We start from the raw sequence: 23731 nt of genomic DNA, 5'->3' as shown, positions 1-23731 counted from the left end.
ATTTCTAAATGACTCGTTTTAGCAAACATCTCATACACTCATGATCCCTTTCAAAGTCAAACATCTGCTATCTTCTCTTTCTTTCTTTTGTGGGTCTTTCATGCACATCAAAGTGTCATACATTCTTTTTTCTAAAAATAGCTTGCTCCGTTCCACTCCTCAGAGCTCTTTCTTGATAAGGCCTCTTAATCTGTACTGAAAACACTTACACATACAAGTTATCTATTAATTAGACGCATATAAACAATGGTTTTTCTATGGATGTGATTATCTTTTCTAAACCCCAACCATAAACTTAATTCTAACCTTACCATAAACTTGTTGACATTATTGGATTTAAAGCAAAACATGATTTACAAGCCTTTCAAATAGCGAAGACCACATCTAATGTCCTCAAGTTGGTTTTCAACATGTTTCACAATATTAGCGAGGCTAGTGTGCAAATTAGTGGTCTAATTGAGCATTTTGTGATGGCTCTCAGGAGCCACTCCCACATTAAACCAACAACACAAAGTATCTTGAAAATTGCAAATACACACTCTTGCTTAACATGCCAATAGATGCTTGGCACCACTGACACCACAGAGAAGACCAATAAGGGGAGGTGAGTTGTGAGTGAGCTTGTTATGTGGCTAGTTCTGGCACTTTTTACACTCTCATTTACAAATTAAACTTGAAATGTGAGTATTATTAAAATGGCCATTAGATGTAAAAGGCATACGTTTAAAACATTAAAACACAAACACACTAGTACTCCAGCCTCTGAGCTGTTAATGTGAGGCTCATTGTTATTCCTTCAACAGGCCAGAAACAGAAACAACATTTGTTTGTACAAGTGGCGAGCCCCTTTTCAAGATGAATGTGCTAATAATACACAAGCAGAAGCATGGAAGCACAGCAAAACTCAGTTTATCCAGTGATGACTTATTGGGTGCATGACAGAATCTCTGTTCCAAAACCTTTTGAGCTGCCTCACTGTCTTCTGTCTATATAGACAGCTACCTTCTAAGGCAGCATCCTAACCAACATGGAACCTTATAAGTGACTGATAAAACTCTTGCAAATCTTAACAGTCAGTCATGCACATCACACAAAGCGCACAAAAGATTTAATTAACGCTCATAATTTATCCCCTTTTCTCCCCATTTGGAATGCCCAATTACTCACCACATTCCGGGTGGCGGAGGACAAGTCTCAGTTGCCTCTGCTTCTGAGACATTCAATCAACGTATCTTATCATGTGGCTCGCTGTGCATGACACCGCGAAGACTCACAGCATTTGGAGGCTCATGATACTCTCCGCAATCCACTCACAACTTACCAAGGCACCCCATTGAGAGCGAGAACCACTAATCGCGACCACAAGGAGGTTACTCCATGTGACTCTACCCTCCCTAGCAACCGGTCCAATTTGGTTGCTTAGGTAACCTGAGTCACTCAGCACACCCTGGATTAGAACTCATGACTCCAGGGGTGGTATTCAGCGTCAATACTCACTGTTATTACTCATGGTATTCCCTTCTACATGGACACATGTGATGCTGCCTTAAAGTTTTGGCAAAAGAAGGTATTTTTTAAGGGAGCATATTTTGCTGCCTACTATTTAAAACAGTCTTTGGGTCATGCCTATGTGCCTTAAAACACTGTCTATGTAGGCAACTCACCAGGGTTCGAAACAGATAGATTATGTATTTAATAAATTTGAGGTTAATTGGCAGTTAATGTGTAACGCAGTGTACTCACAGTCCAGCGGAGCATGATCTGAGTATCGCTGACAGCATCGGTGGAAGAGATGTGGGGGCCAGCAACTGGCCGGTTCGAGACAGGTGGATTTGATAGAGAGACCTGGTACGGCCTGGAGGTGGTGCTGGTGGGACTTTCACCGTAGTTATTCATGGCAATGACTCGGAAACGGTATGTAGAACCTGTCATGAAAACATTTATAAGATCTACAGAAAATGAAATACATGCATTTCTATCTTGATAAAATATTTTTTAAGAAATGTCAATGACTGTATTTGTGTGTAACACAGTTCCTACACCTTTCAAACAATGAATTTGAATTAGTAATAAGATTACTAGATATTTTATCTCCTGAGACCAGAGCATGACTGCTGTGTGCATTTTCCATTTACCTTTTTGATTTGTAACTAGTAGCCCCAAAAAACATGCAAAAAAAAATTATAATAAAAAAATGTATGTCCACATATGTGGACAGCGGGACTAAGTTGTGAAAGTTTAAATTATACCAAGCTATAGAAAGTCAGATTTGTTTATTTTTTCAAATAGATTATTATGTTTCTAGGATTTCTGGTTATTCATGTTTTTGAGACATTACAGACATTACATAAATAATTCTGATTCAAAGTAATAGCCAGCATCATCCAATCACTGCCATCCAACTGCCATAGATTCAAAAAGATTCTGAATCTATGTTCTGATTACGATTGTCCAATGTCTGCCAAACATGTTGAGTGGTCCAAACATCATCTGCAGACTGAAACTGAACTTGAACAGACCAGATGTTAGTAGTGAACTAGGCTGCATAGGAAAGCTATGGGATGCTCCGTTGCTAATTACCCAATCAGGAAATGACTTAACCTTCATTGTGCTGTATGTCTGCACTGGTCTCAGAACAGTTTGAAATACACCTTATTTTCATCCGTTTTTACTCCGTATACAGTCTCTGAAAGCAACATTCTCCAGGTTTTGGATGCATCCATCGACTCTCAATGGGATAATGCGCAGTAAATATAGGATTTGTTTTTTTTTTTAGATTTTCTCCCTTTTTCATCACAATTTGGCATGCCAAATTCTCAATGTGCTTTAAGTCCTCATGGTGGCATAGTGACTCACCTCAATCTGGGTAGCAGAGGACAAACCTCAGTTGCCTCCGCGTCCGAGACAGTCAATCCGCGCATCTTATCACGTGGCTTGTTGAAAGCGTTACCACAGAGACCTAGCTCGTGTGGAGGCTTAACGCTATTCTCTGTGGCATCCACGCACAACTCGCCACACACCCCACCGAGAGCAAGAACCACATTATAGCGACCACGAGGAGGTTAACCCAACGTGACTCTACCCGACCTAGAAACCAGGCCAATTGGTTGCTTAGGAAGCCTGACTGGAGTAACTCAGCACACCCTGGATTCAAACTTGCAACTCAAGGTGTGGTAGTCAGCGTCTTTAATTGCTGAGCTTCCCAGGCCCCCGAATACAGGATATTTGAAAGAAAATTAGTCTAACGTACGTGGCCATTGTGTTTAACAGTGTACCACTTTGCGGTAAATCGCTGACACTTTTTAATGGCATATCAGATGAAACTAGAGACTCAACTCTTTTGACTCAAACTGGTTTTAATGTAAAACTTAATGATGCTTCTTTCCAGATGTGGTTTTGTTGCTGTTTCTCCCAAAGACAAACTCAGCTGAGATCAGCACCATGTTGTTTTGTCACATGACTCAGTGCGTCGAAGGTTTAACCATTTTTTAACCCAGCCTAGGGTCTCCTGAACTGAGATCAGTCAGTTTAAATACAATTATTTATGCATAGCCAAAGCATAATGTCCACACATGTGGATGCAAGGTCTCAGGAGGTTAAGAGCAATTTCTATCCAATGAAATATTTTAGAGCTGAGCATAACTAAAAAAGAGATTTCCATTTTTTTTTTTTTTACAATTTTATAAAATGTCCATGATGTTCACAGTCTTGGAAATCACAATTGGGATATTCCCTCACATTGTAACCTCACCTGATTCCAGGTTGCGCACTTCCACCGACAGTTTAAGGGGTGAGATGTTATCGGCGGCAATGATCCAGTCACCACTCCGTCCCTGCTTCCTATACTCCACACGAAAGGCTGTGATCGGGGAGCCGCCGTTGGCTCGAGGGATCCATGTGACATAGACTGAACTTTCGGTTGCCATAGAAATAGTTGGGCGGTCTGGGGCCTCAGGAACTTAAAGAGAGAAACCCACCAATCAGAGGTTTACAAAACCCAACTCTAAACCAAACTCTGATTACTCCGTTTCCTAAAATATACAGCAGCTTTCATGTCAAGTGCAAGCTGTAACCTCAACATTGATCACTGAAAGACTAAAAGAGCAGACCAAAATCAAATAAATGAACACACAACAGACCAACAGCATGCAATGAGTCAGTTGAAATACTTACTGAATAGGCTCTGAGCCATTGACACAGAGACGCAAGAAGAGAAAGATAGAGAGAGAGAAATTTATGCAACAAATAAAGAGTGGGCCTAAGCCAATTAGGATTTACACACATCGGAGTTGTTTTTTCACACTCTAAATCCAGAAATACATTTCATGTAAGCACATTTGTGCAGTGGTCCCAAACGTATTTGGACATATAGACCCAGACATGTCTGACTGTCATTTTTGGAGACACTGTATATCAGTGAACATTAGTAAGCAAAATACAGGCCCTTAAGGTGTAGTAATGTCATGGGGCCGTCCTCTTACCTCTATCATGTATAACCACTCCATAATATGTATTAGTGGTTTTATCCTCCAGTGCTTTTTCTGGAATAGACACAAATGGGGCCTTGGAGGGGTTCTTATTGGGGGAGGCCCTCTCTGAGAGAGAGAAAGAGAGGGAGAAAAAGGTTATGATTTGATTCATAATGAAGTTAGTAAGTTCTGGCAAGTACTCTGTTGAGATGGAAAAACATTATGATCAGATGGTTGCTTTAATTTTCAAAGCTATTAAACCCTGAGGATAGATTGTTTTTGGAGTTTGACAGTAAACGTTCAGCTCGGCCTCAGATATACTTCAAAATGTAGTAAAATAAGTAATTAATGACAGATTATTAATACATTTTTCAAGTTTACAAGTGTATCCATCTGCATGACTCCTAAAGCTGCGTTCTTACCCTTGCCAGTGCGGAAAGTGAGCATGGCGGGCTGGCCCTCTCCTGCAGCACTGCGGGCCACCATCAGAACTTCATACAGGCTGGACGGCTCCAGCTCAGACAGGGGCAGAGACTTCTCACTGCCTGGTACTCGCACAGTGTGCCAGTTCCCCACCACGTTCCCCAAGTCAACCACCTACAGAGACATACAGCGCACACAGTCAGGAGACAGTCTTCAGTCAAGTGCTCACTACACGAATCAAGCTTGTCGCCCGTTTCATGTTTTAAGTCTGCGATAAAACGCCTCAGATCACATGCTTGTTGACACACTGTTGCTAGTTGCAGATACTAAGGCCAAAAAACAAAACAAAACAAGCTGCTCAAATCTTCCCAACCACTATCTCATCAATTTTCTCATCTCTTTAAATGTATTTCACATTCTGTGCTAATTAGTGTGGAAATTAGCCATTCTTCCCAGTTGTTTCTTGACATGTTCTCTATGTGCATGAATGGTTGTGCAAACTGAATTTCTGGATCGTAACTACAGTCAGGGTGGAGAATGACCCTGAAATTGACACACCTGGTCTGCCATTAGTTACGGAAAGTATGCTCCAACACAACAGAACACAACAAACTGTGAGTCTTTAAATGAGAGCAAGGCACCAACCTTCAGTTTTGTAGCGTGCATTTGACATTACCGTATCTATACAGGCTGTGATCTCATGCACACAGGTGTACCGAATCAACCCTCACATTCTGACTTTGACTTTTGGGATGGAAAATTTCACACATACTGCACGTCCAATCTAACAAAGAACAGTGAATCTCTTTCTTTTTCTCCAACTCTGAATCATGACAAAAGTTAAACCCGCCCAACTATTCCTGAGAGCGCAAGCTGTGTCACTTTTTCCTGAGCCAATGTGACAAACACTGCCAATACAATCTTGAAAAGAACCAGTGGAGTTTTATTAGCCAGGGGAGTTTATTATTGAATAAAACATGGGCTTTTAAAGAGGAAATGACCAACTTCTTACCAAAATGCTCTCAGTTGGCAGAGACTACTGGATTGTGTTAGCACTGACTTTTACAGTCACTGGGCGTTGTTATGAGTATTTGCTCATTCTCAAATCTAATAACTATAAATCTGATCTGATAACTAACATCAGGGGAAAAAAAGAGGGCAGAGTAAAGTGCAGTCTTTCATCGAAGTAAGAATATTTTCCTTATGCCACTTAAAAGGTGAAATCAACCTATAAATGGCTTGTATATATATATATATATATATATATATATATATATATATATATATATGTTGTCTACCCACATCAAAATAATTGCCCACATTACCTTTAAAAAGTAAATCAGTAAAACATGAATAATGGAAAAATCCATAACCATATTTGACGATATCTTACCTTACGGTATTTTACGAAGTAGGCATTAATAGGGATGCCCCAGTCTCGACCTGCTCGCCACTCCAGATCATATGTGTTGGGTTTGTGCGTTTGAGGTGGGCTTATTATGATTGGGGCCTCAGGTGTGGGTTTGTCGCTGATTCTCTCAGTGGGTGGTCCTACGGTGTCCCCAAGCTCCTCCTCCCCCAGCAAAAGGAGTTCATCACCCTCATCACTCTGGATAGGGTGTACGGATGGCAGTGTCTCCATGGGAACGCCAAACATGGAACTTGACTGGGGTTCTGTCAAAAAAGAACAGATTTGGCTGCAAATCTTCCACTTTTATTTTAATTTTATTGATATTTGCCATAATTATAAAAAATAAAAATAAAAAAATAACACTAAGAGTTACATGAAGTGTAACTAATCCTATACCATTTGTGCTACAGACATGAATGATACCTAAAATGGTATGGCTTGTTGAGGAGATGTGTGCTATTACTTTTCTAAGTGATTGGACAAAAATTGTATATTAGCAAGCTGGAATTGTGTATGTAATTATATTGGAAACTTAGGGAAACATTTGAACTTAGCACCTAGCAATGACCCAGAACACCCTAACAACCATATAGCAACACCCCAAATAAACCCTCACGACCACATAACATCCTAGCAACCACCCACAACATCCTAGCATCATTTTAATGAGTTTTTGCAGCAAAAAAAATATATAAATTTTTTAGGTTAATGCAGTAATTATTTCATTCTGAATTTTCTTTTTTATATATATATGTATTTATCAGGACTGTCGATTTAACACGTTAATTCTGTGTGATTAATTTTACAAAAAATTCGCAATTAATAGCAATGCTCCGTAATACGGACCGTAATAAGGAAGATTCATGAGAAATGCAAGCTTGTAGTACCACCTGTTTACTCCAGAGGGCAGTAAGTGGCACTTTAGCTGTATGGCAATGCACAGTTTATACAGTGAAGAAAACACTTCAGTAGGCAGAGCAACACAAACATGCCTTACGTTCTTGTGTTCAAAACACTTGGAGTGCAAATGCGAACTAAGAGATCTCAAGATGTATTTAAAGATTAAGTATTAAACTATATTTAACTTGACACAGTGACCTAAACATTTATGTTCATGACGGAACGCACCCGAGATGCTACACAAGCATATCTGACGCAGGTGTAAATTGACGGGCTCTTAAACAAGCCCTCATAATAAATCTCCAACTGATTGACAAATTCACTTGTGTAATGGATTGCTATGAACTGTGTGTCAATGATTGACTTCTGTTCAATAATATGGTAGTAAACAATACATTGTATTCTAAAGCCACTTTTTGTATTGTCTTATCAATGATGAACTCTTCTGCCACAAGAATGTAATGTACTTTAATTATCTGAATATTTTTTATATATCATTTTTTAATATTTAAAGATAACTATGTATAATTATTTCATCATTATATATTGAATTATTGTTATATGAGGGGTTTCTCAGCAAATATTTACACCATGTAATTCATTTGATTAAAAATTGTAATCGATTGACAGACCTAATATATATATATATATATATATATATATATATATATATATATATATATATATATATATATATATATATATATATATATATATATACACTATTATATACTACTATATATACACTACCACTATATATTACTTATAGTATTATTGGAATAAATTAAACGCAGCCATTACTACTCTGACTGCCAATGAGGAAGGCAAAACATTTTTACAATGCAATCTGACTTTTTTCAATCAACATAAAAACAAATGCAGGGAGCTGCACAGCAGTATACTGTATAATAAAGCACCAACAATCATGCCACGGTTCAAATCACTGAGATCAAAATGTTTCCCCATTCTGATTGTTGATGTGAACTTTAACTGAAGCTCCTGACCCGTATCTGCATGATTTTATGCACTGCAGCCACGTGATTGGCTAATTAGACAATCACATGGATGATTGTTGGTGTCAGATGGGCTGGTTTGAGTATTTATGTAACTGCTGATCTCCTGAGATTTTCACACACAACAGTCTCTAGAATTTACTCAGAACATCCAGTGAGTGGCAGTTCTGCTGATGGAAACGCCTTGTTGATGAGAGGTCAATAGAGAATGGCCAGACTGGTTCAAACTGACAAAGTCTACAGTAACTCAGATAACCACTCTGTACAATTGTGGTGAGAAGATTATCATCTCAGAATGCTATTCTGAGATGCGTGTTGGTGCTGTTTTGGCAGCACGAGGGGGACCAACGCAATATTAGGTAATGTCATTAAGATTAAGATTCAACTTTATTGTCATTGTGCAGAGTACAGGTACAGAGCCAATGAAATGCAGTTGTTTTCATATATCCCAACTAAGCTGGGGTCAGAGCACAGTGTTAGCCATGAAACAGTGCCCGTGGAGCAGATAGGGTCAAGGGCCTTGCTCAAGGGCCCAGCAGTGGTATCTTGGCGGTGCTGGGGCTTGAACCGCTGAGCCACCACTGTAACTAGTTAACAACTCGAGACCTTACTGTGTTAAGTGAACTATTAAAGTATTTGTTTCCTATATATATATATATATATATATATATATATATATATATATATATATATATATAGGAGAAATCTGACACATGGTAGTCAATTGGTCAAACATAATTTATGTGAACTTCTATTGGATGACAAGGAGGTAAATTCTGTGTAAAAAATGCATGTAAATTCAGGTGTGTTTGCAGGTGACCATGCTCTGTGTGTTACAATATCCACATCACAGCAGAGGAAGAATGGGTTGGCTGATTTATCAAGCCAGCAAAACAGCTGAAAAGCAGTTGTTTGAGATGTGAGGTTTTTTTTTGCTGGTTCTTGGGCCTGTTATTGTGTGTGTGTGTGTGTGTGTGTGTGTGTGTGTGTGTGTGTGTGTGTGTGTGTGTGTGTGTGTGTGTGTGTGTGTGTGTGTGTGTCACTGGTTTACCTTACAAAACAAACAGCCCAGAGCCAGTAACACTAGAGCTCAAACTGGGCCTGCCGCCAGCCTCCACACATTCCACCCAACAGCCATTAAAATACCGGAGAGAATCAGAGCCCTACACCAGCTCACATACCCACCTCCCAGACCAATATCTCTTTGACAATAACTGTTTGAGCTTCACCGTGAGCTTTATGGATAAGCCATGGTCATACACCAGGCATTTTAAATTATTTATATATAGAACTCGACTTTTACATTTTCTCAAGACAATGTAAGCATACTTTCACAATTGGTTCAATTGCTAGGACTGAATCAGAGCTTGTTTCCTCCCTCTTCTGCTGCCCCCGCTGGTCTCTGTTCACATCATATTATTTGTGTCCAAACCGTGGTCCGATTACGTCAACAACATGAGTACAAGCAGCAGCTGTTTACCACTGTAACTAGTTAACAACTCGTGAAGACCTTACTGTGTTAAGTGAAGTATTAAAGTTGTCTCTTTGGATTTATCACGAAAACTTACCATGCACAGAACAACATATATAATAGCAGTTATGCATTATAGCACAATAATTGTTATTGCGTTATTATATGTAAATGATATGTCATCACATGTGGTTCACTTTCGTGATTTGGTACGATTGCGTTCATATCAGCAGCGAACCTGGAGTTCTGGAACTGGAGTGCACATGAGCCATACCCCAGACCAACTTTTTAAGTGGACTCGGGTGTGGTTTGCGGGTGCGCTCCTGAGTTTGGAAAACAGCGTTCACATTATCCAAACAAACCAAGCTTTGATGTCATTCAACCAAGGGTGCGCACCAAAAGTGCTTGTGTGAAAGCATCCTAATTGATATTTGCACATGCAAAAGTCGTACCAGACCGTGTTTGGGGCCTGTATCATTTAGACTCACCCACTGATCATGGGCTTGGAGTTCTCACCTAAAAAGACCCCCTGAATCAGAATTTTACTTAAGGGGCTTTAAGTCCAAATATTTTAGCTTTGTGGCCATCCATATGCTAGTGTACTCCTAAAAGTTGACAAAATTTGATATTTACTGTGCACGTTTAAAATGTTCGGTCTTTCTCTACTGGGAAAACGGCCAAAATATTGTTGACTCAAGCTGCCTTCGGAATCGGAATTATCGTAAATATGAATTTCCTACTTGGAAGTTGCATATGAACAGTCCCTCAAGTATAAGTTTAATTCAATGAGATAATTTTGAGTTTCTGAGTTGTGAGGTGACATAAACTTTCCACATGGTGGAGGACAGGATTTCTGTAGTGAATGAAAGGTTTTATTTATTTTTCTAAATGCAGCTACCTCCTTTACAAAAATCGAGAGTTCATGGCAAGTTTGATGCAAATTTTCCACTGATCATTTTCATATGCAAATGAGCTTTGTGGTAACAAATTGCCCATTGTTGCCAAAAGTTGGCCGGAGGTTCACTACCAGCGGTGAAGAGCTGCAAACATCTGGCAAACATTTGCGGTGAATTACAAGCTCATTTGCATGTGAAACTAACGAGTAGAAAATGGCAAGTTTGCAGCAAGTTTAGTTTTTTTTTGTATGGGCTGCCCTTGCGAAAATCGTGAGATCCTGGAAAATTTGCTGCAAACTTGCCGCAAATTCGGCACTGATAATTTTCACATGTAAATGAGCTTTGCGGCAAACTTTTGGCAAATTGTTCATTGTTGCCAAAGGTTTGCCGGATGTTCACCACTACCGGCGAAGAGGTGAAAACCTCTGGCAAACGTCTGCAAGTGAAAGTAATGAGTGGCAAATTTGTGGCTAGTTTAGTTTTTAGTAAGGCTTGTTATCTCTCATGGTTTCTGTCATATACATTTATGTATATCAGTACCCATTTGAGGCATATTGTAAATTTTTCATATAGAAAATAGCATGTATTTGACCAAAATTATATTATCATCAACAAGGCAAGCTGGCTAACACATATTACAATGGCAAAATACAAGTTCCCCAAGAAATATGCAAAGAATGAAACTGACGTTTCCTTTTCTTTCTGACAACACAGCACTTGAACATAACACACTCGTAATTACGACCTTAGAAGAGGGAAGTAGGATCATTCTGTACATAAAGATGTAATTACATTTTTTATTTTTTTTAAATAGGATCTTACTAGCAATATCAATGGTCAATGGCAACATTATAAACTGTGCTCATAAAGCCATTTCATGGGGTCTTTAAAAAATACAAGGCCAGTCATTATAATCTGATAAAGCTAAAGCATTAAATCCATGATGTGTTTTCTCAGGCTCAGATCTGATCGTCTAATGTTTTTTTCTCTTTCCAGTGGCCTACAGACCACGAATCTAACTCTAATCTTACTGCTAAACATAACCAACACTGCTTTTAAACTGACCTGCATTTTATCAGTGCAAAATAAATCACCCCTGTAGCCGAGCCAGAATAAAAGACGTGAGCCAACATTTGGAAAAGACCTCTGACATGTTTTATCTATTGTGAAGTCTGCATATCTCTAGGCTTATCAATCATGTTTGGAGACAGAGAGCAAGGCTGAGGAATAGCCCCAAAGGAGGGCAGGGAGAGGCTGTGTGTGTGTGTGTGTGTGTTAATAAATATAGGGCTGGATGTGTGTGATGTTGACAGCTGGGTGGTCTGTTCATCATCATAACTTTGTGTAGTTACTCCTTACATTCCACTGTCCAAGAACTTTTTCCCAGCAGCACGCACAAAGCTCACTCTCACAGCTTTCTTATTGCCAGCCAAGTACCCCCCAATCCTCCCGCTCCCTTCTCCAGCCAAGCTTCTAAACTCTTTAGAAAGATATACTGTCCTAACACTTAACCATACTGTAAACCTGTATTTTCTGCTGCTCCGTTGCGGTAGAATACTATATAAATCTATAGACAACATGAAATTAAACCTATTTCCTTTCCTAATAAATGTTCCTGGTATTATTATAGTTATTGTAAAGAAAAAAACAAACCATTCCTTTTTTTAATGTTTCATCAAAATGTCATAACTTGTTCCACCTCTGAAATTACTTTTCTTTTTGGCTGACATGACAAAGGTCACATGGGAGGAGAGTAATATTTAAGCAATAAGGTATGAAGCTGTGCTATATTTGTGAATATAGTCATACCTGAAGAGCTAAGCAGAGTGCCAGCAATCCCTTCATCTATGACTATATACACAATATGGCAGAGCCCCGAGTGCCTTATTACTTTTATAAAATGCTTACCACACAATAATAGTATCCTTCTTCTAGAAGATATAGGGTGCATCACCTCAGAAAAAGATCCGGTTCAAAATAGTAATTTGTTCACGACTCTGTCGCACTGGGTTTGTTGTTGGTGCAGCGAGCTCATCATCACAACAGAACAGGTGAAAAGTGGCGTGACACGCTGCTGTTGCACGCTCTAAAAATATTTTCATTAACTCAAAAGATGATATCTGACGAAACCGCATATGAACGCACACAAACGGACTGTCGCCAATGGCGACTAGGTTTTAAATAATTGTCGCAATCAATTATTTTTGGTCGCATTTGCGACCATTATGGTTGCAGTCTCGAGTCCTGTATGTTATTGCTAAAGTGTTCTGGAGTGCTTGATAAAGTGTTACCAACCCATATCTCTATGACATAGTGGTCTGAAAATATGGCTTGGGTTTCTTCCTTCAATTTAAATCTATGGGATTTTATTCCCATTTTATTGTCTACCATGCAAAAATTGTCTGATTGCTAAGAAAACTATTAGCACACCTCTTCTCAACAAGCCATACTATTCATGTCTGCAACACAAAAGATGCGAGAAGAGTTATGAGGCAAATTTAGAACTTTTTGCAATTCTGCATGTCCTGCCCTTTTTTGCAATTTTGCATGTCCTGCCCTAAATTACTTCCTATTACATTAGAGTTTCGCTTTGAAATCCGTCACATTATGCATACTGAAGCCATTTAACATTATCTTTAATTCAACAACTATTTATGTAAAGAGAAGTTTATAGAGAGAAGCAGCAAATTATATGAATATACTATAGACGACCAAAGAAATGTTAGTTATTAAACAAATGCTTAGTCTGCAAACAACAAGCTTTTGCTTCGGTATTTGCTAGACTAAACATTTTAGGCACTTTTCCACCATCTGGCTGAATGGTTCTCGTTGTGGAGCCTTGGTGTTCCATACCGATCCAGGCTTGTTGGCACGGTTATGGCTTCTTTTTCCACTGTGGTGCTGCAAAATCAGGATTAGAATCGACTGACTGGGCAAGTGGCCAATTCTCGAGTCGCCATGTCGGTAAAGCCATTCCGCCAGGACGGTTCTCCATCTTGAGTACAGTAAGTTTACCGTGCTGAGAAATAAGGACCGGAAACAGTTTGTATTTGTATGGTACTGAACCATGCTCAAGTAAAAATACTATTGGACCCGTTACTCACCGTGCTCAGAACCATTTGGCCTCATGGTGGAAAAATGCTTTTTGACTGCTACTTCATTTCAATGTTGACTTACCTAACTGGATACTAAGTCTGCCCGCCGATTGGGCAGAGCTAATCCCGTTGTCCAGGAGACACTGGTAGATTCCCTGATCTTGAGCCAGCACTGAGGAGATGTGAAGGGAGGAGCCAGAGATTTGGAGGCGGGATGAGGAAGTGAGAGCGGCAGAGTTGAACAGCCATGTAATGTTGGGTGTGGGGTTACCGCTGGCAGCACAGGTAAATCTCACAGAAGAGCCTATGATCACAGCCTGGTCTAACAGGCCTTGCAGGATGCTCACATGCTCTGTAAAGAGAGGAAGCCAACTGGAATTATTATCTTAAAAATAAAACTAGATTTTAACATTTTCTGGCAAAATGTGAACAGTGCTTGCCATTGCAAAACTCGCCGCCACAGCACTACAATGTTCTGTTTGGTTACAATTACTATTTAAGTTTCTTCATGCAGAGAGCATTGCCCATTGGCTGAAAAAGCAACACAGAAACCTAAAGAACTAGAAACCTGAGAAGAACCTAGAAAGTGCATGCAGTAACACTTGAGCGAAAACCCAAACCTTGAAAACATGATGAGAAATGAATACGTACCATGTACATTCACAGTGTAGTTGACACTGATCACAGCTCCAACATCATTCGGAACAGAGCAGCAGTAATGGCCTCCATCCTTCTGCTGAACGTCACTCAACACCAGGTTGCTATGCAACAATATCTGTTTGGAGCTCAGTGAAAGCTCCGCCCCATTTTTAGTCCATCTGATCTTTGAAGATGCTCTTCCAGATACGACACACTCAAGGGTCAGGGACCTGGACTGTTCCACCGACAGATTTTGAGGGGTAACGGGATAGACTATCCTAACAGGAGAAGGGCCGTCTAAATCTAAAGGTCAAGGGAGTAAATTATTATTATTATTAGCATGACTTTACATTTCCAAGAAACCATATACATCAGCCACAACATTAAAACCACCTGCCTAATATTGTGTAGGTCCCCCCTCGTGCTGCCATAACAGCACCAACCCACATCTCAGATTACCATTCTGAGATGATATTCTTCTCACCACAATTGTACAGAGTGGTTATCTGAGTAACTGTACATTCCTTTAAACCTCTAATCTGTCAAATCTAACAAGAGCCGACGGTCTTTCTGCCACCACTTACTGCACATGCGCTGATATTTTAGTAAATAAGAGGATTATTTTTAATGGAAATGGAAACGATGCTGTGAGGGATAGACATACCATTTCTTCAATGGCATGCAAGGTGTAAATCTGTAAAAAGCTCCAAGATCCCATCTGATTTACCACAACTCATGTTGTCTGGAGTTTTTTTGTCTAATGAGTGTTCTTGAAAAGAGATTTTTCCCATGTTTTGTCTGCGGAACGATCCAAAAACACTTTAAACTGCAGTACATCTCATCGAAGAGACTGTACATCTATCCTGCACAGCCTCCTTGTCATTCAATCAAAAATCAAATATGGCGCAGCTGTGAATAACGTCTAGCTTATTTTTTTCTTGGCAGATAACTTTAACAAATACTTTAACAGGTAGTTAAAGGGCAGTTCATTTAAAAATGATATTTCTGTCATCACTACTCACCCTTGAGTCTGTATTAATTTTTCTCTGCCATGGAACAAAAAAGGAGATGTTAAGCAGAACGTTTAGTCTCAGTCACCATTCACTGTCACTGCATCTCGTTTTTCATTCAATGAAAGTGAATGGTGACTGAAACTCCCTAATATCTTCTTTTGACATCCACTGAAATAAGAAAGTCAAAGGTTTGCAACATCATGAAGGTATTGATGACCATTTTCATTTTGTGTGAAAAATCTCAAGTAAATGTCAAAACTTGTCAGTTACCTTAAAAATGTCAGTTTAAATTTGACAATATGTATTGAAAATGTTAAGATTAAATTATGAAAGGAACTGAGCTGCATCATTAGTTATGATGTATATTGAAAATAGATTGTATTCTAAATATAGATAATATATTTTCATATTATGTATTTTATTCATATTATAATATTTATAAAATTATATTATTATCGTTTTGTATACGATTACACAAAAAATGTATTGGCTAATTTCGATGGCAGAAATCATACCTGTATATGTCAGATCTAGAGAGATGGAGATGAGAGATATAACAGGTGTAACACTACAGCTGAGAAGGTGATTTAAAATAAGGATGGGGCAAGATTTGTAAGGCACCAAAAGACAGCTCCAACCTCGCGCGCTTGCAAATTGTCACGTTGACAGCTTTGTTGATTATAAACAGGAGCGATAGTGTTAGCGCATCGCTCTCTTACAGCGACGTAAAATAGCGGCATTTGCATTTTTGATTAAAGGGTTTATGAATGTTTATACATGTGTAACATCATAACAAAAAAAATTTTTATTTCTTCCCTGCATGCACTCACATTAATCTCAAGCGTCAGCTGCTAAATGACCGATGCAGAGTTTTTAAGGACCTGCGGAAACCCCATCAGACTAGATTGTGCCGGTTAGTGCTAAACTTACTGGTTGACCAGTATAAATAAAATAAAAAAAATACACCAAATGTACTATGTTTTTTGGACATTGTAGCCCTTACAAAATCGAGAGTTAATGGCAAACTTGCTGCAAATTCGCCACTAATAATTTTCGAATGCAAATGAGCTTTGCAGCAAACTTGCGGCAAATTGTCCACTGTTGCCAAAGGTTTGCTGAAGGTTCACCACTAGCAGCGCCAAATATTTGAAGCTCATTTGCATGTGAAAATAAGTATTGCCGAATTTGCCGCAAGTTTAGATTTTTTGTAAGGGACCACAGAATGTTTTTGGACATGATACAATGTTACTACCATTTTTGGACATGTAACATGATGATACCATGTTTTTGGACATGGTACCACTGTACTAACATTTTTGGGCATACCATGGTAATACCATGTTTTTCAGAAATGGTACCATGGTACTACCATGTGCTTTAGTCATGTACTATTGTAACAGCATGTTTTTGGTACATGTACCACTGTACTACTATGTTTTTTGGACATGCACTATGGTAATACTATGTTTTGGACATTGTACCACTGTACTACCATTTTTGGACATGCACCATGGTGATACCATGTTTTTTGGACATGGTACCATTGCACTACCATTTTTTGGACATATACTACGGTAATACCATGTTTTTAAATTCTCATATATTTGTGATCACCAAAAACAAGTTGTGTGCATCAAGTGTACTCAACTAACCTTTAACTATGAGTTTAGTGCCATGGGCCTCTACTGCAGTCTCTCGAGTAAGAGGATTATATGCACCACACTTGTACATTCCCTGATGCTCTGAAGACACTGAGATGATTTGAAGATTCCCAGAGGGCAGGATTAAATACTCGTCTGAAAAACAAACAAAAGAAACAAACTCTCAAAATGTTTCAATTGTATCTTTATGTGATTCATTGAGGTTTTGGCATTTGCGGTTGTCCCTTCCCTACCTGTGGATTCTTCCAGCCATCTTCCCCGTATCCGGTAGCGTGGCAGAGCCGGTGGATTGCTCCGTGGAAGGGGGCATTCGATAACAGCAGTGTCACCTTTCGTTACTGTTAATGACCGCCGATGGGTCTCTGAAAACTCCTCAATGCCTACATGAAGACATCAACAAAATGCTCAATAGTGTGGATTTTGTAGCTACTGTGATTTTCATACACCGTTTTTCTCTGAACCTGGAGAAAAGTTCTGTCACAGGACAGAACATAGTGTAAGAGACCCGATTTTGAAAACTCAAATAAGACAAAATGTGTAGTTACTGCATTTTGCCTTTGTACAGCAGTATACATTATCCCACTTATTACACTGCTACATAACAAATTAATAAATGGACATGAAATATTGATTTTAGTTCAATATTTTAGTAATCATTTTACTATGGCGATAGAAAGATTATATGAAAGACATGAAACTTGAACAGCTATGTAGGAAAACATTTTCCTGGGACAGCAGCCATTATACAACATTTCTGACAGTAGAATGCTCCAATTGATCAATCGAAATCAAGTATTCCAGAGAGCTGTGTAATGAACTGGTATATTCATCCATGGCAGCAGCAATTCATACAAAGGCTTTCTGTCAAAGAGGTGTTTATATTGGATTGTGAGTGGCAGAGAACATGTGCTTTCCACCGAATAATGCAGCCTTATCTGCAAGCCTGATCAAGCCCCGGGCAGACCACTGGGCGGTTGCGTCTGATACGGCACCCTTCCCGGCATCAGCCCTTGGTATGGCACAGGAAGCCCCCGGGCTCATTAAGGATACAGCTGAAGAGGTGTCTGGATAAGTGCCAGACTGAAAATAAAGACTCATTTCCTTCCCCTCCAACACTCGTCTACGGTCGCCTATTCTCACGGTGTTAATGGCTCGAGAAATCCGCCTTCTGATACTTCCTGTCTTTCTTTTCCAGCAGTCTCTTTGAAGTGCATAATTGTAGAAGTGTTGATCCTACAGCTGTACTTAGAACGCATGAGTCAGCATATGGCATGTTTAATCAAATGTGCCTACCTGCAATAAGCACCCGTGCATGGCGACTGACAATAGAGCCCGTCTCAGATTGAGCCACGCACTGGTAGGAGCCTGTGAGATCTGACTGAAGAGAAGACAGTGAAAGGGAGCCTGGACTGACTTCTACTCCAGGTTGGTGGGCAGGGTCTAGGGGCCGACCCTGGAAGAGCCAGCTGAGTCTGGCGGTGGCGGGACGAGCCGTGCAGTGCAGGTGGACTGTACCACCCTGCTTCTGTACCACAGAGAGTGGCTCCACATGGAAAGAGAGAGACAGAACAGCTGAAGAGAATAGACAGAGAGAGAAAGAAAGACAGAGGAAGCAGACATCAACAGACCATAAGCCATATATGTGGTGCTGGTCTAGCTAGTGAACAAGCATAGCCATGATGCTTACCAGCAAAACCTGGGCAAAATAGAGAAATATAAGAAAATCTGCCAAATGTCTCCATTAGCTGCTCAATTCCAATGGCATCATGTAGGTTCATAGAAATGGTTATTTTGAATGTGTGTGTTAGCATTTTTGGACCCACTTTATATAAGGTGTCTTTAACTACTATGTGGGACCACATTATTTCTGTGTGTACTCACATGGGCAGTTGAGGAGCAGGGTTTGGCACACACACAGCACAGCAGACAGTAATCTCAGGCCACCGTCCTCCATGACGCAGTTTCACCTCTGTGTGCCAACAAGGGGTTCACACACACCCCCTTCACACACACTTCACACCTGAAACACACACACAAAAACACAATACAGACATGTAAAAAACAGTCCATACAAAAACATCTCAAAAAGCCGAACACAGATGAAACAGCAATTACAACAAAAGTTGCTGGGCCACACACAATCTGCACACCATATCTTCCCTGCTTGTGGAAAAAAACTCTGGAATTCTGTGAAATGGATTTCAATATGGTAAAACAGAGCTGAGAGTCCTTCACGCTTATTAATAGCTTAAAAATGATTTTTAATGGCTAATAAACAAACAAACTAACATGCAGAACTTTGTCAATTAAGGCTTTCAGAATTCTGTGGAAATTTGCTTGGCTTTCTGTGGACGTAGATTCCAGGTCTAGCTATTATCAAAGAATCCCATTCAAAAGTTGTTGCCATAATGTTAAGGTACTGTGGGTGGTTGCCAGGGAGTTTTGCTATGCTGTTGCTAAGGTTTTCGGAGTGTGTTTAGCATGTTGTTTACAGGTCAAAAGATAATATTCTGGTGCCTAAATATGGCTTTGGTTGGGTCTCTACTTTTTTGTCAGGGTGATTCTTCAACTTCCAGCACTTTAATGTCCCAGGGGGTTATTTTTGTTAAACGAACAGAATTCAAACTAACAAACTTTTTTGCTATATGAAGGTCTCATTATAACTTAATTGGAAACCATTTACCAGACCGTCATCATTTATTTTTGGTACTTTTCAAATGCCTTTTATGTATACATTTCACTGTTTTATCCTTGTCCCAGACCAACAAATGATTACATTTAAAAATATGAATCTAAACAAAGAGTGAAATAAACAAACAATTTTGATATTTATAATGTGAAAATTACCACTGTCCAATTGTCAACAGTTGTGGCATCATTTCCAGCACCATTTTGCCCCTAATATTTTCTCTCAAACTTGGTGTACTTTTTTAGCGAGTCAATAAAGGTGTCAATAAAGAGCATTTTTGAGATTAATTACGAGACAAGTGATTTTAAAAAAAGAAAATTCAATTTAAATATCACTTGCGAGCAAAGTATTTTTATTGGCCGTCATTTCCAATCAAATTATGCAAAAAGAGTGAAAATATTATTTATTTGTGTATTTTTGAAACCTAAAATGTTAGCTATGAAATTAATCTTTCTAGAGAATATTTCCATCACTCTCATTTTCACCACAGAATTCTATTTAACACAATACAGCATTTGAGATGTGATTGCACTGTTCAACTTTTCAGGCAAATCTTTGCCAGAACTTTGCAGCTCTGCACTGCTAGTGGTGAACCTTCAGCAAACCTTTGGCAACAGTGGACAATTTGCCGCAAGTTTGCTGCGAATCAGAGAAAAAAAAATGACAAAAATGACAAATATCCTGTGATGCATGTACATACAATATTTTGTAATTTTTTTTTTAAATCAGTAAGAGGATGAAATTTTTTTTTAACAAGATGTATCCATGTATAACTCCACAGTGCAGAAGTCCAAAGTTAATGAAACAACCATAGGTCTATAGGATCTTTTTCCCCCATTGTTGTCCCCAATAATTTTTATTTTCCAAAGTCTCATTTATAACCGTAGTCCAAAAATGCAAAATTAATTGATTGTCCAAGCTTAATACTTGGTGTTTGGGGTTTGAAATATAATAACACTAGTGATACTTGCCTTTGCAAATAAAACATGACATGGACACTTTCTCTACAGATCCTGTGATACATTTGTAGTTGGTCGTCGGGTTCAGCTTGCAGGACTTATAACACCTAAGTTCCACAGTTAATCCCAAACAATACTTTCAATACTCTTTACGACACATCTCCTTATACACTCCTTGATCTCACACAGCCTTCCCCTGATGAGAAATGTCTTTCTGCTGATCTACGACCCATTCCCACAGAGTGTCTCTCCAGTAAAACAGGAATTCCTGAAGCTCTACGCCCCCTCACCCCCAACCCTGCCTCTCCCTCGCCATCAGTCCTGCCAGTCTCTGATGGACTGCAGTCGCAGGGTCTACAGCAGTCTGTTCTTAATATCACTCTCCTGTCACAGCACACTGCTTTCTCACAGATCCACTGTAGCCTGAAGAGCCGCTACATGCTGTTCACACAGTCTCAAACACTCTAACGGAAAGACAAGGGGAGCACTCAAAGGGTGACACGAAAATGAGTGAAAGGAACGTAATTAGGAGCATTCCTCTTTGCTTTTGAACCCGTCCCTCCCCTAGCGCTAGTCCTCTATATCTGGGCTGCATTAATCCGAAGGGCCTTTGATCACAGGCTCCTGGTTTGTGAATGTAGTTTGGGCCAGGAGCCTGGGGACAATGGCCTTCCAGCTGTGATATTCACACTGTGGGTGCCATAGAGCTCTGTGACTGGCCCAACACCAGCCAAAAGGACAGGCCACTTGACTAGGTGAAATTATGGGTGATTTCTGGGTGGGGCAACTACAGCTGAACAGGTCTCTGACGGGGATACATATCCTCATAGGGCTTTAATCTAAATCAAATTAAAATCGTGATATAACGTAGTTTGATTATCAAACCGCAAAGGCTGCGATTTAAAGTTTGCATGTGCTGCTCGCTACACTTACTGTATGTGCGCAGCTCTGTTCTCTGTGGTGTTGCACATATTCTAAGTATGCGTGAGGTTAATGAACTCAATTTCCAGCACTCTAGATTAACTAATTGCACATTGATGTGATTCCAAACATGCTTGGCTGCTAAAAGTTACAACCCAATTCTAAAGTAACCTCATAACACCAGGTTTTTGTGGACAGAAATGTCTGCCTTCAGTGTACTGCCAAAATAAAAGCTTCAGCCAAAATAAAGGCTTAAGGAAATATTCCATAAATATGGTAGTGTTTTATAATAAACTAGGGCTGTCGATTTAACGCGTTAATTCAGTTCAATAATTAACGCAATTAATTGCACTGCCCCCGGACCGTAATAAGGAAGATTCCTGAGAAATGCTTGTAGTACCACCTGTTTACGCCAGAGGGCAGTAAGTGAAATTTCAGCTAAATTAGCAACGCACAGTTTATACAGTGAACAAAACAACATTCAGCAGACACACAACACAAACATGTGTTACGTTCTTGCATTCAAAACAATTGAAGGAGCGCAAATGCGAACTAAAGGATCTCAAGATGTGTTAAAAGATTGATTATTAAACTATATTTAACTTGAAACAGTGACGTAAACATTTTATGTTTATGACACAACAGACACAGGTGTAAATTGACGGCCCTTAAACAAGCCCTCATAATAAAATGCCAACTGATTGACAAATTCACTTATAAAATGGATTGCTGTGAACTGTGTGTCAATGATTGACTTATGATCAATAATATGGTAGTAAACAATACATTGTATTCTAAAGCTTGATATATGTATAATCTTTATATATTGAATTATTGTTATATGAGGGGCTTTCTCAGCGAATATTTGTATATGCGATTAATCGTGATTAATTAATCAAGACACCATGTAATTAATTCGATTAAAATTTGTAATCGATTGTCAGCCCTATAATAATAATAATAATAATAAGAGTTTTAATGATGATGTTATACAAAAATATACTTCCATGATAATTTCTTAATGTTATAATGACATATTAATGGGTTCCAAAAAAGAAAAATGTAAACACCATTTCTTGAACAGTATTTCTATTGACAGAAGAGCAAGTTTGCACATGACTTAATTTTGGTCAAGAGGAATTTTTTTCTTCAGTGTTAATAATCATATCCCAGTCGAATCACAATTACAATATTTTTCTAAATAATTGCAATAAGATTTTTTTATCCATATCGTTCAGTCCTAAATTCACACACACACACACACACACACACACACACATGCTGACATTTTTTCACATTCAGGCAAACTGATACCTTCTCCTGTGTTGCTCATTACAATTCAAAGTCCTTTACACCTTTGAGAGAACTGTATATTTTTATTTAAATCCCACAGACATGCATTGAAGGAGGACATAAGACACTTCATATAACATGAGCGTTGTGTCAGTCATAGAAACAGTTTGTGCACACTTTCAGTCACTTGAATATGTGCACACAGAGTCTTCTTCCACACCTGCTCGACACTGCCACAGCATGAGTTGAGTGTCAGGTGACGAACCTGTTTGAAGAGCTCAAAAGAAATATGCCCTATGCTTATCGCAAACAGTAATAACAGGAAAAAAAGTATAAAATATTTGTGAATTTTTGAACACAGATAGTTTTAGGAGAGGGTTGAGCTCTTTTGACCTTGGCCAATAAGCAACCACTTAGAAACCAACCATAACACCCTAGCAGCCACTTAGAAATGCCCTAGCAACTAAGGATGCACCGAAATTAAAATTCTGGGCCGAAACCGAAACTGAAAATCCAGGATGCACTTGGCCGAAAACCGAAACCGAAATGTACTTATTTTTTTTATTTTTTTACCTAGTTAAGAAAAAAAAATTTTTTATTAACATTATACTTTTTCATTAATTTCATGAATTTAATGAATCTGAATTGAAAAACTACAAACCAATAAAATAAATCACACTTTTATTGAAAGTAACACACCAATATTGGACAAAAATATATATTAAAACATTATTAAATATTATTCTTCATTCAATTCTGTAAAAATCTAATTTTACAGATTTTATTAACAATTATCCAAATAATGTAAAGTTTTAGAAAACCATTATATGTAAAACAACAGTCAAGTAATGAACTTAGCTAGCATCTTTGAAGTTTAA

General features: G+C 38.9%; 1 protein-coding gene across 1 annotated transcript in view; it reads right to left on the bottom strand.

Annotated features, from left to right (window-relative positions):
* cdon (cell adhesion associated, oncogene regulated) overlaps positions 1 to 23731 on the bottom strand; it is a 65500-nt gene that overhangs the window by 13836 nt on the left and 27933 nt on the right. The window contains exons 2-12 of the mRNA XM_052152986.1: positions 18873 to 19011; positions 18285 to 18563; positions 17225 to 17371; positions 16983 to 17126; positions 14330 to 14620; positions 13761 to 14030; positions 6286 to 6566; positions 4892 to 5066; positions 4482 to 4595; positions 3752 to 3958; positions 1744 to 1925 (exon numbers count right to left, since the gene is read on the bottom strand). Of these exons, the coding sequence (XP_052008946.1) occupies positions 1744 to 1925; positions 3752 to 3958; positions 4482 to 4595; positions 4892 to 5066; positions 6286 to 6566; positions 13761 to 14030; positions 14330 to 14620; positions 16983 to 17126; positions 17225 to 17371; positions 18285 to 18563; positions 18873 to 18945 (2163 nt within the window). The 5' untranslated portion in view covers positions 18946 to 19011. The remainder of the gene's footprint in view (positions 1 to 1743; positions 1926 to 3751; positions 3959 to 4481; positions 4596 to 4891; positions 5067 to 6285; positions 6567 to 13760; positions 14031 to 14329; positions 14621 to 16982; positions 17127 to 17224; positions 17372 to 18284; positions 18564 to 18872; positions 19012 to 23731) is intronic.

The sequence above is a fragment of the Xyrauchen texanus genome, chromosome 21 (assembly GCF_025860055.1).
Source record: "Xyrauchen texanus isolate HMW12.3.18 chromosome 21, RBS_HiC_50CHRs, whole genome shotgun sequence".
In the NCBI taxonomy this organism is placed as follows: domain Eukaryota; kingdom Metazoa; phylum Chordata; class Actinopteri; order Cypriniformes; family Catostomidae; genus Xyrauchen; species Xyrauchen texanus.
This window is presented reverse-complemented; position numbering and strand designations above follow the sequence as displayed.